Source organism: Schistocerca cancellata, chromosome 8, assembly GCF_023864275.1.
Source record: "Schistocerca cancellata isolate TAMUIC-IGC-003103 chromosome 8, iqSchCanc2.1, whole genome shotgun sequence".
NCBI classification, from domain to species: Eukaryota; Metazoa; Arthropoda; class Insecta; order Orthoptera; family Acrididae; genus Schistocerca; species Schistocerca cancellata.
The window spans coordinates 421,606,259-421,622,693 of NC_064633.1; the positions used below are offsets into that span (position 1 = coordinate 421,606,259).

Sequence of the window (16,435 nt, forward strand, 5' to 3'; positions counted from 1 at the left end):
AAGATTAGGTATTTTGTGTAGGATAAATAATGCATAACAGTGTTTCATTCTGACAGTGTGTTAATTCTGTAAATATTAGCTGTTCCAGTTTACTGCATTGTATTAACCTGTTTCGACTATCTCCTGACAAATGACCAGAGTAGTAAGTATTATATTCAAATGTTTTAGGTTTTTATGTTATACTTTCTGACATGTCCCGCACCCACGAGAATCATCTCATTTTTTGGGTCTATGGAACGAAAACTGAATCTAATCTAATCTTAAGGGGATTCATTTGGGTAAATTGAACAAGGAATAGAATTCAAACTGCTGTGCCTGAGTGAGAAGAGCAATAATGACTGAGTGGTTGTTGGTATTTAATAAAAAAAATTTTAAAAAAAGAGGAGGCAAAAATAGGAAAGTGATCTGGTTTTTGGACAATGCTACATCACACTGAAATGTCACAAAAATGAATGTGTAACTTTTCTTTTTGACACCGAATAGTATTTTGGGCTACTAAACCCAGGATCGGAAGATTATAAACAGTTTTGAAGTTTTGTATAGATAAAAAGTACTGAGACAATTAATTGTTTCAAATGGACACCCTTGACTCTGTTGATGAACTAGCAAAATATATTAAGGGATGGATGCAACTCTATGGATATCTTCTGCCTTGAGGCATGTTTTTTGTTTTGCTAGCCATCAGTTACTTAATAAAAAAGCTCAGTTTAACTGGAATAACATCCTACTGTCAGTATAAATAGTAGTGTTAAGAACATGATGTCAACCATGATTTCAGGATTTACTCTGTGTGAATGTAAGAATGATGTCATTACTGACAGTGCATTGTATGCAGATGTGTTAACAGATATCAGTGAATTTTATCTTCTTTATGAAGAGTATAGTAACAAAGGTGATCCAAAGAGAAAGTTAAGGCATTACTTTTCAGAATGGACAGATGATGAGGGAGTCAGTTTAGCATCTGAACTTTAATGAATGCATATTGAAATGATTATTGTAAAGATCTTTAAGATTTAAAAAAAGGTAGATGGTTATTTAGGCCAATCTAGCTTCAGATAGAACCTCCAGAGAGTGATAGAGCATTATGAAAGCAGTAATTTAACCAAAAAGTTATACTACTGCCAGGACTGTGTGTCCTTGTTTGAATTTTGTGTGTACTTCCTTTTTTTAGTTTTAAGTGTAAAAATGCTTTCGTATTTTACTCCCTGAATGTTAGAAACAACTATACAATAAAAGAAAAGAAAATGTGTTCATAAAGTAGAAAAGTATGCTATTCCTGTTGTATAACATCGCACAATTTTTTTAAATGTGCATTTATATACATGCTCCACTAGTCACAATACAGTGCATGGTGGAGGGTACTTTGTACCAGCACTAGTCATTCCCTTTCCTGTTCCATTATCAAATGAAGCAAGTGAAAAACAGCTGTCTGTATCAGCTTTTCCAACTTTGCCCCATGGGCCCTGAGTATCCCTCATCATGCTAGTGGGCAGGCACAGGTAATGAAGGGTACTTGTAAAATAGTCTTATTGCAAGCGTGCTGCTTGGCCACCCCGTCCACTGCACTTGGCCAGTTCAGCATAATTCAACCAGCTGGGAGAGCCCAGTCTACATAATTCAGTATGAGCTTTAATTTCTCTTATCTTGTCTTACGCAAAACAAAATCGTGGTGTCAGTAGAATCGTTCTACAGTCTTTAGCAAATGCTAATTCTCTAAAGCTTCTCAATAGATTTTCGCAAAAAGTATGTCTTCCCTCCAGGGATCACTTTTTCATTTCAGCTAAGCAGTTTCCTAATATTTGTGTATCGATCGAATCAACCGGTGACAAATCTATCAGCACGTCGCTGAATTACTTTGATGTCTTTCTTTAATTTTACTTTTGGGATCTCAAACACTCTAGAAGTACTCAGGGATGGGTCATACAACTATTCAGTATGCAGTCTCCTTTATAGAAGAGGTATACTTTCCTAGAGTTCTCCCAATAAATGTTCTATACTTGTTCCATTTCTTGTTGCTTTACCACTTTATGCCTAAGTATTTAATAGATGTGACTCTTTCAAGCAGCACACCACAAACAATAAAGGATGGTTTTTGTGACTCATCTGCACTAACTTAAGGTTTTACCTACAGTTATACACGTCTACCTCAAGCTGCCATTCATCGCAACAAATAGAAATACCATTCAAGTCATCCTGTATCCTCCTATAGTCACTCAACTGTGGCACTTTCCTACATATTACAGAGTCATTATCTAGCAGTGGCAGAGCATTCGTATATGGAGGACAAGAGGAGTCCTGTCGCAGTCCCCTCAGGCACCCCAGATGATACCCTCGATTCTGATCAAAACTCATCGTCCAAGACAATGTATCAATTAAAAAAAAAAAAAAAAAATCCTGAAATATCACTCCTGGTGCATACTTCTGATTGTGTACAATAAAAGCACAGTATACAATCAAATCACAGGGAGGGAAATTTTCCAAACTAATAGCCACTGAACATAAAGTGAAATCAATACAAACAATAGCAACAGAAAACTGGGCTTGACCAGCTTCTACATCAACAACCAGTCAATGGAAAATTGACCACGAAACACTGAGTGACCATATTGAACATCAGTGACATTTGCAATGTCAACATTCATATTATAGTCAGTTGTTCCACATCTAAGACAGTTGCATAAATAACAGAACACCAATGAGACACATGGTGCACATGATGGCAAAGCATCTTGGCAAATGAGTAATAGCACCATAGTGGTTATATATATAGTAAAGCATAACTGGATGACGTAAGTCACAAATAATGGACTTCAAATAATTTCAGACTCCATGTGAGCCTTTATCCCATTACCTGATTACTAAGAAATGAGAGGAACCCAGAGGAAAAAAATATTTGGAAAGTCTTAGAGCCATTCAGTTTTCTGAGTGGACTGGAGTTAGTGCATGGGGTGTAGCAGCAAGTGTGTGGTTCTGGAGTCATCAGCAGGGGTTCTTGATGTCTGCAGTGATGAAGAGAAAACTGTGTTTAAGTCAAAGAAAATTGTACAGTAGGGTCCAACCTATTGATGCTGTGCAGTTGTTAACGACACTGACCTCATATTCCGAAGACAGAGCTTGTTCTATCAGGCTATCCTGATTCATCATGATTATCCTGAGTCACTTCAGGAAGATGCTAGGATGGTTCCTTCATCAAGGCCACAGCCACCCACCTGTACTCTTAAAGCTTGCTTATATATTTTTGATGTATGTATATCTTTGAGTTATTTGTGTTCGTTGTATTGTGAAGACAAATCTATCATTGGATGAAAATCTGTGGGCATATTCTATACGCATAGTTTTTATTTCTTCTCCCTGAACTTCAGTTCCCTTTACAAATCTCTCTGTAATTTCCTTTACTGCTTACGGATGAAATAGATTGAGTACCTTCAGGGATAGGCCAGAACCCTGTCCTCCAGTCGATCGATTGGGTTGGGGCACACAATTATTTCAATTACACTGTTATTTCTGAAACAAAAAGCACTGCTTACAACCAATATTCTGCAAAACATGTGTAATATTTTTGCATACTTCTCAATAAATCATCAGAAAAAAAGGATCTGCTGCAGCAAAACATGACCAGCTATCAGTACAGCATGATTTACAAATGGTTCTGCAAAACCATGTAATGTAAAATTAATATCTGAATAAAGAAAACCCACTGATGATGGCACGGATGCTCTGAAATATGTTTGAATTGCAGTGTTTTGCATAAGAGGCAGTCCCTGTATTCAATAATTTTAACTGCAAACATGGTAGAAGCAAGAGCTGTAAGTCTAAATGATGAATATATACAGAGTAGAAAAAATCTGTACCTAACTTTCAGAACTGTTACTTCATTCATCAGGGATGAGTGATGGGTAGGGTGTGGGAGGTCTGAAAGGAGGGGTATGTTACTCAAACCCCAGGATGATGACGACTTCCCTGATCTAAGGAGGAGAGAAAATATGGATCCTTCGTCATGTGGCAGACTATCAGTTGAACTGCACACTAGAGACCAGAAATTAGTAATGCCACTGGTGTTCATGTCTGAGGTGGGAGTCACAATTCCCCCCCCCCCCCCCCCCCCCAACGCTTTTTTTTTTTTTTTTGCAAATGTGTAGTATTTATTATATGGTACACCAGTGAAAACCATTTTAATTAAGTATAAATACGTATCTGTCTGTATTCTTCATGTGATTATTTTTGTTTCTATTTTAACAGTGTAATGTATGAAGGGAAGGAGCGCATTATGGCTGATTCAGAACCAATAGTCACTACTCCTGGTGGAAGAATAGCAAATGTGAACAACTCTGGGGCTAAGACATTTGTCACCTTCAGACGTGCTTCAGCCAGCATGCCATGCAATGAGCTTGTTGTGACGGACATATGTGTCATACTCACCAATAAAGGCGAAACAGCACCTCATGCCTTCTGTATGATCAATAGAAACCTTAACAAGGGAATGGTAAGTTCTACCATAAAATAACTATCTTTTCCAGTGTCATTCATTGCCATAAATTATTGTATATTTTTGTTTCCAGGTTGGTTCTGATGTATTTTTATGTTACAAAAAGTCAATGAACAGAGCAACATCAATATCATATAAGCCAGGTATGTTTGTAATTGATTGATCTCTTTTGTATTTGATTTTCTGATTTCCAGGACTCTGTAGATCAGTTAGTAGATGATAAGATCTCTGTATTGTTAGTTTTTTACACAAAACTTTTTAAGTACATGCCAGAATAATGTTCAGAATGTTTACTGTGTAAACATCCTGTTCACTTTTTTCATATCAGACTTTTTTCATTTAGTTACAACTTCCTATTGAGCCTTATTACCTCTTATACCCTGAGGAAATAAAGCATTAACAGACACTATTTTAACATAAAAAATTACACTTCTTATGTTCTGTGTATTTAATCATGAACTGGCTTTCATCTCCTTACACCATTGTCAGATAACAACTGCCTAAGAAACCACAAGCCAAATAAATAAACAAAATTTGTAGAACATTAGTAAGGTTTTTCCTTTTTAATGATGTTGTCATGTTCATTCATTCAGTCACTCATGGACTATTTTATAACACCTCTGCGTTATTTGTGGCATGGCTGATTTTGGAAAGTATTGCATATCATAAGGCTGCTATGTTTTTGACTTTTACATAATTTGTGGCAATAGTTATATGACCTCTATTGCTGTGCTTTATGAAAAATTTAGTACCATTTTCAGTGACAAAGAAAGAATCAAAATGATTTTGTGTACTTTAACATGGCATTAGTTATTGAAAGACACAAAACATGGGTAGTAAATGCTGAGTAATATGCATTCTGGGTTTTAGTCTCCAGTCTTCTTTTGTTTGCACAAATCTCATTTTGCTGCATTCTTAGAAGCAGTGAAGAAATTTCCACAGCACAAGTTGGTGCTGTTCACATCTTGTGCCATTCTCATTTGTGAAGATTTCTTCATGAGTTTTAGTCTATGAACTGAAATTAAAATGGGTTAGAAATTAATACAGTGCATTAAAAAATGAATGTTATTTTATTTTTATATATTTACACATAATTTGGTATGTGAAATACTTTAAAACATGATGTTCTGTGGCAATAATATGTACTGTTCAGTAGATTTTCAGTTGTGCAATCACTTTACATTTTGAATAACTTTCCTTGTACTGGGTGGGGCACAGCAATTTGCTTATTTAGAAATTCAGTTAAAATATAATCTAGATGTATATTTAATTCTTTGAACAGCATCAAGAACAACATTTAAAGTTTATGTTTACGTAGGTTTAAACATTATATCAAGCAGATGGCATCCATTATTATCAATACGTTGTGTTAATTGAATGAGGAGTTTTGTGCAACTTTTTCTAGCATATCAAGAGATGTGTTGGTGACAGCTTGACAAATGTTGTTCTTCAGATGGGCCAGGGCCCAAAGACGATTGTTGTAAACAAGTGATTTTGAATATCCCCATAGAAAATAGTGGACATAACAGTCAGAAGCCAACAAAACTACCTGTTTTGTTCTCTTCAAACTACTAAGGACCAATTATTCCAACTTGAAATAGTGCACGCCAAACAATTGATTGTTTTGAATGTAGGGGATGCTGATGAAGTTATCTGGGGGAGGAGGTGTATCAGGGCTCCAGTAGCACATGTTCAACTTATTTACAGATCCCAAAAGATGTAACTGAACCTCATCACTGGAGAAAACAAATGTCCCCTGAGGCATGCCGAGAAGCAACCCCCATGCATATGTTTGAGCAACAAAATCACGTGGATTAAGTTTCTACAGCACAGCCTACTTGTAGGGATGAAATTTTAGTTCTTCATGAAAGATTTGCATCACAGATCAAGCAGACAATTCAACAGCAGCTGCATGTTCCCAGGCAGAGGCTTGAGGGAATCGCAAAACAGGAAGCCTTACTTTTCATTGGGGTGATGCTGCTGTTTGTAGAAGCCCACCAGTTTTCCTGAAGTTGTTTACATTTGAAACAATTGACTTCTGCCACAAACATGACCATGGGGCACATTATTGAACTTCATGTATCTTTTCAAGGATTCCAATCTATGAATTTACTTTTACAAATGTGTCATGAGGAATGTGCAGCCCATTACAGTGTCTCTCTTCCTCTTCCATTTTGTCATCTGCTTGTTCCACCATGACATTGCGATTTCTGTCTTCCGTTTTTCTTTTGCTGACAACATTGTTAATCTTTCTTGTTAGTTTGTCAACCATATCTTGTCTAGTGTACCAGACGTGAAGGTAGACACAATTACTTTTCCGAGAAAGTTGTGTCCAAGTGTGTCAAGATTTTAACTACCATAATTTGTGTTTCTACAAGTTCAGATAAAAATGTCTCATATATTCAACAAATTTGATGCCTAAACTGCCATGTTTTGAGGGAATAAACCGTCTCCATCAGAAGTTTCGTTTCCAGATCCACAGAGTATTGTCAGTAGCAGTTCCTCTTTCTGGCACGCAAACTTTTACATCTCAGATGCTGTGTTTTCAGTTGCACTTTGAAGAGGTTTTTTTTTTTTTTTCTCTCAGAGTGTCTAAGGGGTAACAGGGTGTATTGTTTGCAGAATGAAGGAACTTCAGCAAAAGACGAAATGATGATATCAACAGTTCTTTGGTATTTCTACTGTACCATTGTAGTAGAATCTTGTGATCCGACATTGAAGGCTCTTGGTGATGTATTGCTCCAGGAACTGGCGACACACTCTGATACATTGTCAAACTGGACTATGTACCACAGTATGGAGTCATTTCCTGGAAGAAGGCCAGAAAGTTGGGTCAGAAGATTACGTTAGAATGATACAGTACCACCAATACTCAAGAACTTTTAATGTCGTTAACAACAAAAGAATAGCGCATAAAATGATCCACTCTTAGAAAATTACAGTTATTGTTCTGACTTGTAAGAATTTCATGAACCATGAACAAAATTAGTCAATGCCTTCACTTTATCAGTCACTGTATTATGTTGATATGCTAATTGCAAAATAATCTTGCTGCTGATTGGGATGAGATACTGGGTACTGATGCACAAATACTGGGTACTGATGTACGCATACAGGTCATGCATAGAAAGTAATGTGTTACATTGTTTTGTGATGCGATTATACATCACAGAGTGCTCAGAACAGTTGGGAGGGGACCTTAGCCTTCCAGCGGTAGGTCACTTACAATGGAGAAAACTTTGTAGTAATGCTTTTCAATAAAGTTTTATGTGAATTCAAAGAAGACAGTGCTGGAAACTTTTGGAATGCTTAACAGGGTTGCCACAGGTTCTGGAAATCAGAGAAATCATGGAATTTCAAACACATCAGGGAAATACAAGGGAAATTTGGAAAAAAAAACACTGGAAAAATCTCGTTTTTGTCTCGGTGGATGAAATGGTTTGTTTACTGAGGTGTCGTGCATCGTCATTGGCTGGGTGCAACTGAGTATGTTTGCCACTTCCCTACTCCCTCATTACTACCGCTTTTCCCCTTCCTACTATTCCCCTCAGCTTGCAGTCAGTGCTGTCACCACTTCTTGCTGCTAGCCTAGCAGCTGCCGATGAGAGGCACGGAGGCATGAGGAGTGGTTTGTTTTATCTGATTCTCAGAGACAGTGGATGCAGCAGCTGGAGATGGTGGTCATGTGTGCATGAGTTGTGTCTGAGTGATTGTGTGAATTTGTGTGTGCCTTTCTGGCAAAAGCTATGGCTGAAAATTTCGTTGTGAGAGTGTGGTTGTGTTTTCTACATGCCTGTATGTGGCTCTGCAATCATTTTTTAGTGAGTTGCTACCCATCCTCATTATTATTGATTCTCAGGGTATTTGAACAAGTTATCTGTTGCATTGGTTGATCACCATGGTCTCATTTCAACAACATGCTGTCTGTGGCTTGCAAATAGCTGGCCACACAAGTGGATTCCCGCCACAGGCCAAAACCGCAGGCTGTTTCTGTAGGAATCTGTAATGAATCGGGTCTTTCGATGAAGTCATTCGATTCCCGCTAATGTGAAGACTGTGCCCATTGGATCTAATCTCACCGATCTGCTCACAGGCTGGGTCAATGTGTGTGGTATAATGCAGTAGATTTTCATGGTTTGTCCATAGACCCAGGACTGTGGTGCTCCTCAGCAAGCCAGAGGCCATGGGCGATGGATTTCAGGAATTAAGACTGTCTCACCATAAGTACGTCGTACAGTGTGGCGTTTTATAGAAATTTTATTTGTTCTAGGGCATTTTGGCACTTCAAAAGTGGATTATATGTTAGAAAGTATGAACGATAAGAAGAAGAAAATTGTCAGTCCCTGGCAGCTTGTATGCTATGCATTCATATACTTCTTGAAAGAAAAATCACACAATACCTGTAAAATAATAGATATAACACAGTGGGTAATAACTGATGATAATGAAGATACTAGAACCAACATTTTATTAGCGGTCACCCATAGTGTTGGTTTACACAGTTCTTCTCCCCCACCTCCGCTGCCCCCCTTCTCTATACTTCTTTCAAAAGGCCTACTTTTTTCTGAGGTTATTTTTGAAATCAGTGAAGGTATTTTAAATCTGCCTTTCAACTCCAAGGAAATGCATGTTTTTGCCACCAAATGTGTTTCGTTTTATTGAAATAAAATAATGCCAGTGGTTGTAATTAAACACACATGCCATTTGGCTTGCTTTCTCCATCTAAAGCAGTTCATTACAAAAGATGTTGATGTTAGCATTTAAGGTTTTTGCTCACATAGAAAACGCCATCTGCTTGCAATTTAGAGTTTTTTCTCGTTTGCGCTATTGTTTCTTGCACTGTAGCTGCAAAGGCAGATTGTCAACTTACATTTTAATTTACCCTTGAGACCTAAAAATTTGTCAGGGAAAAACACTAAAACTTGTCTGGAAATCAGAGAAATATCAGGGAATTTCACTTGGGGAAACTTGTGGCAACCCTGGCTTAAGGACACCTTTGGGGTGATTGTCTTTCCAGATCATAGTCAGACAAGTGGCACAAGAGGTTTAGAGTAGGTCAGTAGGAGCTAGCTGACGAGGCCTGCGCAGGATGCCTGTCAACATCGCAAATGGATGATCATTAGATTTATGTGAACCTGTTGCTGAACTCAGACTGTCAAATGAGTGTTCACTTGCTGTTGGAATTATTGTACATGTTAAAAACTGTTTTTTATTTTTATGAGATTGTATCTGTAGACTTGGCCTTGCAGAAGATTTGCCCTTCATGGATACTACATGACAATGCAGCAGCCCACACTGCCTTTGTTTGCACAACCTGCCTGATCTGTACTGATTTGTCAATGGTGCTGCAGCCACTTTACAATCCTAACATGGCTCCTGTGGACATTTTTTTTTTCTTTTCATTTCCTTATTTGAAAACTGACATCAAAGGAAAGCATCTTGAGTTGATGGCCAGTATGCAAGTTACTTTGACGGCTTCCCCGAAGAGCATCCTGATTCATGAGTTACAGAAAGCTAATGATGCATGGAAAGAATTTGAAGTTGTTTGAACCTATCTGAGAATTTTTTATAACACACACACACACACACACACACACACACACACACACACAGAGAGAGAGAGAGAGAGAGAGAGAGAGAGAGAGAGAGAGAGAGAGAGAGAGATATTATTTTCTGGTCAAACCCTGTAAGTTCGTTTGCTTAGCTATTGTTTTGCTCAAAGATTCAGCAATAAAATACTCATAAATTCATCCCATAATTTTTTGTTAGTCGCTCATTTGTGCCATTTTTAGCAGTACATAAAAACTAAGAATGATATTAATTACTACACACTGAAATAGGTACTGATGGCTGTCATAATGCTCTGCTATCAATAGATTGTTCCAAATTCCTGCCCCTTTTATTACCCGCACTGTTCGTGTCTTGCCAACTATCACAGCTGCTGTCATTAAAGCTTTTATCTGCAGCCTTTTTTGTAGTAACTGACAAATGACTCCTCTTCATCAATACAAGACATCATTCAGTAGCAAAGGCTACAGCAAACAATTTGACTGCCATTTGCCAATAATTGTCAAAGTTCACTCCTGACAGTACCAACGGAACCAGTCATGTTGACTGACCAGAACTACCATCGTCTAACAGCACAATGTTCTTGGTTGTTGTTGTTGTTGTTCTTGTGGCAGTGGCGGTGGCGGTCTTCTTGGTCTTGGTCTTCAGGCTGAAGATTGGTTTGATACAACTCTTCACACTAGTCTCTTCTGTATAAGTTTCGTCACCTCTGAATAGCTACTGCTGACTACCTCCATTTGAATCTACATACTGTACTCTTCCCTAGGTCTCCATCTGCAATTTTTACCCCTCACACTTCCCTCCATTATTAAACCAACAGTTCTTTTAGTAAAGTTGTGCCAGGATTTTTTGTTCTCCAATTCGATTCAGTAACTTCTTAGTAGTTATTTGGTCTACCCATTGCTTCTTCAGGATTCATCTGTAGCCATATTTCAATAGCTTCTAATCTCTTTTTGCCTGATGTAAGCTCTCCCTTAATAATTCTAAATAAAACTACCTTGTTCTTTAGCCTTAGGAATGCAGAATCAGACTTTGAAGGAACATGACATACATCATACCACTACAAATAATGGAAAATAAAATGTCTGTGGTGTGTATGTAATTATTTACTGCAAAAATTAATCATAAATGATGGAAAGGTCTTGTGTAATAAAATATTTTTCTCATTTACTTAGTTTATTCAACTTCCAAGAATAGAAACCCACCTAACCATATCTCACTCATTCACATTGATGAAAACTGACAAGTACAAAGCCATTCACTCCAGAAACCACAGGTTTTTCAGTGTTCGTATATCAATTAATTACACCCCTCAGTGCAATTATTAAACATATTAGTCTTTAAATTCACATATTTTTACATCCTGACTCTTGCACCAGATGCCACTCCACTGACTCCATCCCACAACTCACTTCACACATTTGCTACCGATCAGAATTGTTGACATAACCTGACATTGCTCTGACCATCAGAAAAGATGTGAAATGAGGAAAGTTTTACAAGCCAAGGCTCGTCAACTGGTGCATGCTGTTAGATTAGATTAGATTAGATTAATTATTCATTCCATAGACCCATAAAAGAGGGAATGTTCCTGGGTGTGGAACATGTCAGATAAACACATTACAGAAATGTAATTAGAAAAACTTGAGTTTCATTAATTTTAATGATCCTCAGTCAATAAACAGTAAAATTATGTACATGAATGAAATTTCAACTTCTAATATTTACAGGTTTAATACTTACATCTGCTTTCATTAAATCCATCATTCAGACATTTGCTAGTTTCTTGGCTATTACAACCAAGTGTTGTCAAAATTAAATTATTCATTTCAGGGATCCTCAGTTAAGAACAGTCAGATTATGTACAAGATTTAAAATTAAACTTCCACTATTTACAGTCTTAAGACTTACCTCTGCTTTCCATACATCCATCATTCACACAGTAGGTAGTTACTTGGCTGTTACAACCAAGTATTGTCAAAAATTGAAGTATAATAAATTTTCATTAAAATGGTCTACTGCACTTGTTGAGAAACTAATGGATGGAATAGAAGGAGTTGGCCACCAAAAATTCTTTTAAATTATGTTTAAATTGTGCCTTGTCTGAAACTAAACTCTTAATGGTTGCTGGTAACTTATTGAAAATATGCATTGCTGAATACTGGACTCCTTTCTGGGCAAGAGTAAGTGATTTTAAATCTTTATGTATATTGTTCTTATTCCTAGTATTGATACTATGTGCTAAGCAGTTAGTTGGGAAAAGAGATGTATTATTTACAACAAACTTCATTAAGGAATAAATATACTGTGAAGCTGTGGTTAACATGTCCAATTTTTTGAATAGGTTTCTACATGATGTTCTTGGATTTACACTACTCATTACTCTTATTATACGCTTCTGTACTCTAAAAATGTTTTCTCTGTTTGTGGAGTTACCCCAAAATATGATACCATATGACATAATGGAGTGAAAATAAGCAAAATATGCCAGTTTTTTTTTATATTTATATCTCCTATGTCGGACATCATTCACATTGCAAATACAGACTTGTTTAGGTGCTATAGCAGTTCGTTAGTATGTTTCTCCCAACTGAATTTATTATCAAGTTGTAATCCCAAGAATTTTACACTCTCGACTTCTCCTATTTCCATGTCATCATATTTTATACACACACCAGAAGAAAATCTATTGGAAGTTCTGAACTGCATATAGTGGGTCTTTTCAAAGTTTAATGACAGTGAATTGGCTATGAACCACTTATTGTCAGTAAAAATTTGATTAGCTGCCCTTTCCAAATTTATATTTGATTTACTGTTTATTGCAGTGTTTGTGTCATCTGGAAATAAGAAAAACTTGGCATCTGGTAATGTAACAGATGACAGGTCATTAATATACACAAGAAACAGTGGTGGACCTAGTATGGAACCTTGGGGAACACCACATGTAATTTCCTCCCCAGTCAGATGATGTCTGATTGCCTGCTGCTGAAGTGTTGCGTAATGACACCCTTTGTTTTCTATTAGTAAGATATGACTGAAACCACTTTGCAGCACTACCAGTGACGCCATAATATTTTAATTTACTTAAAATAATGCTGTGATTCACACAGTCAAACACCTTTGACAGGTCAGAGAATATGCCAGTTGCCTCTAATTTGTTGTCCAATGAATTAAGGACATTTTCGCTGTAAGTGTAAATAGCTTTCTCAATATCACAACCCTTAAGAAACACAAACTGTGACTTTGACAGTATGTTATTTTCACTAAGGTGCTTACATAGACGCTTGAACATAACCTTTTCAAAGATTTTTGAAAAAGCTGGCAAAAGTGAGATCGATCGGTAATTTGACAGCATTTCTTTGTCCCCTTTCTTGTGGAGAGGTATAACTTCAGCATATTTAAGCCAGTCCAGGAATCTTCCTGTGACCAGTGATTGATTACACAAATTTCTTAAGATACAACTAAGCTCACATGAACACTATTTTATTAACTTTGTTGATATGTTAAGACACTATCCATTCCTTTCAGCTGCTCCTCCAGATCCTTTGCTGTCTCTGAAAGAATTACACTGTCATCAACAAATTTTGGAGTTTTTATTTTTTCTTCCTGAACTTAAATTACAAATGTCTCCTTGGGTTCCTTTACTATTTGCTCAGTGTACAGATTGAATAACATTGGGGAGAGGCTGCAAACCTGTCTCACTCCCTTCTTAACTCCTACTTCCCTTTCAGACCCTTTGATTCTGGTTTCTGTACAAGTTATAAATAACTTATTGTAGCCAGTATTGTATCCTTACTTCCTTCAAAATTTCAAATAGTCCAGTCAGGAGTGTCAAAAGCTTTCTATAAATCTACAAATGTTATAAGCGTAGGTTTGCCTTTCTTCAACCTACCTTCTGAGACAAGTCACAGAGTCAGTATTGCCTCACATTTTCCTAATTTTCCTATATTTCTCCCCAAACTGATCTTACACTGTGGTTGCTTCTACCAGTTTTTCCATTGTTCTGTAAATAATTCGTGTTAGTGTTTTGCAACCATGACATATTAAACTGACGATCTGGCAGTGTTCACACCTGTCAGCATCTTCCTTCTGTGAAACTGGAGTTACTACATTCTCCTTGAAGTCTGAGGGTACTTTGCGTGTCTCATTTATCTTGCATATCAGATGGAATAATTCTGTCATGGCTTTCTCTCTTAGTAATACTGAGGAAATGTCATCTACTCCAGGGGGTCTTGTTTACATTTAGGTCTGACAGTGCTCTGTGAAATTAGTATTGATATAAGCCATTATTCTCTTTAGCTGCAAACCCCAGAAGGCAGTGGTCAGACACGTATTGAACACACTGTAAACAGACAGACATTTATATATCAGTCGTACCCACTTACAGTGTTAAATGCTTTGTCCAACAGGAAATAACATCCTTACACTTTTCTGTTTCTGGTATGCTGCCATCAGTCTCTATAGAGTTAACCCGAACTCCACCAAGAAAAATTTGAGCCTGTTGAGGGATATTTTTTGAGCCTTTTGTTATAAGGGAACTGTGGTTTCTGGTAGCCAATATGTATTTTGTGTATGGGTTCACTGAATCCAATGGAAGAGATGATGGTATGCTGTGCTGTGCCTTCAGCAAAGGCAAACACATCATAGTAGTTTTGCATCTATATGTTGATGCCTATGAGAAACCTTACAGATTTTTCAGTGTTATGAAGGTATTTTCTCAAACAAATCTAATTAAGGCCATGGACTATATAAATGATAATTATAGTATCTTAAACATAGCTGCGCAACAGCAACGGTTCCACGTAATAAGACTAAAAACAGCCGACCAGTTGCAATGGATAAAGTAATCTTTACCTAGGTTTTGACAGATTTAAATCTGTCTTCTTCAGAAGGTGGCAGTATTACATTAATATGGAATGATGTATCATCGTCGTTTTTACAAATATCTGCATAGATCCATTAGTCCAAATTAAAATATAGCCCTGAAAATAGGGTTTGTCATGTAAATAAAAATTAGTACATGGATGTTGCAGAGCTCACAAGCGAGTCGCTAAATATTACCTGGCAAAATTCAATTCTACTTCACACTTCACTCTTATCTCTTGGTACCTTATTTGATCCCCTAGAGTCCTCCACTACTTTTCCACTTCTATGCTTTCAGTAGACCTCATATTTATGTATAACGTAATATACCATACCTTTCTTTATTCTATGCTTGTCCCACTGTCCTACAAATCATCAGAACAAATATTTCACTGATATTCCTAAATAATTATTACCATTAGTTCCTCCCTGGTTTATGCTCATTAGTTCTTCTATAGTTTCTACTCTCCTTCATTTCTCACACTTCCTTGTGCAATAGAGAACCATCTCTGTTCTTATACCTGTGTATAAATACATAAGAAGCATCAAAAGAAAAAAAAGGGATGATGCATAACAGTCATATATCAACCCTACAATATGTGCATCTACCCAGATGTACATATGTCTTTATTCGCCTTTGACCCTTGGCGGATCTGAAATCGCTTTTTTCTAACCTGTAATTTTCATGTTTGTGACTAAGTGTAATTTTGTGTGTATGTCAATGTGTGTTCGTGCAGCCTGATTCTTCGGCCTACATATTTGAAATAAGTTGAAGGTTATAGGAAACCATAGAAAGTAAGGAGGACTTCAGCGATAGAAGTGTGTGCATATGGAAAGAGGGAAAGATAGGCCAGTACTCAATAGAGAAGTAAGAAAGGAAAAAATAGAAACGGTTGCTAAGATCAAAGATGTGAAAGAAGATAGCCCCAAAGACAGGAAAACCCTTCCCACCTCCCTTCCCCAGGATCTCTACTTCGCCGGTACTTGAGTGAGAAGTTGGAGGAGGTATGATGTTAAATGTCTCCTGCAAATGGACATTCTCACCTTCACCTTTGAAGTCCCCTAAGAAAGATCTTAGCAATTCTTATGGAACGTTAAATGGTGAAGAAGAATCAGTTACACTTGTCTGCAAGGGTTGTTTGAAAGGTGTGGTGTATTTGTAGTGTTAGTCATGTTTGTACCTTCACTATCCACCCTTTCCAAAAGTGATATAAACCCTCCCGTTTACTTTACATCTCACAAAAGGTATAAAATTATTCTATAAAAATAAAAAAAATTATACACTATGATAACATAATTGTTTAGTCATTCAGTTTATACTATTTTTCATACACACATAAAGTACCCCGTTCAGTTTATGATGTCTAGATATTACTTTGCTTGAATAGTACCATGGTATTACCTTTATACTAGTACTATTTTCTATTAATTTCATTCCATGTAAAGATCACTGTTTATCCATGATTCTCTTAAATAGCTCTCAATCTTGTAATAATATCTGGTTTTCTAATTACTTAT

The 16,435-nt window shown here is 36.9% G+C and overlaps 1 protein-coding gene across 3 annotated transcripts in view; it reads left to right on the forward strand.

The window, feature by feature from the left end:
• Positions 1-16,435, forward strand: part of LOC126094477 (DENN domain-containing protein Crag) — a 322,685-nt gene that overhangs the window by 23,613 nt on the left and 282,637 nt on the right. For all 3 annotated transcript variants that reach the window (XM_049908870.1, XM_049908869.1, XM_049908871.1), the window contains exons 3-4: positions 4,240-4,483; positions 4,560-4,629. In XM_049908870.1, the coding sequence (XP_049764827.1) occupies positions 4,240-4,483; positions 4,560-4,629 (314 nt within the window). The remainder of the gene's footprint in view (positions 1-4,239; positions 4,484-4,559; positions 4,630-16,435) is intronic.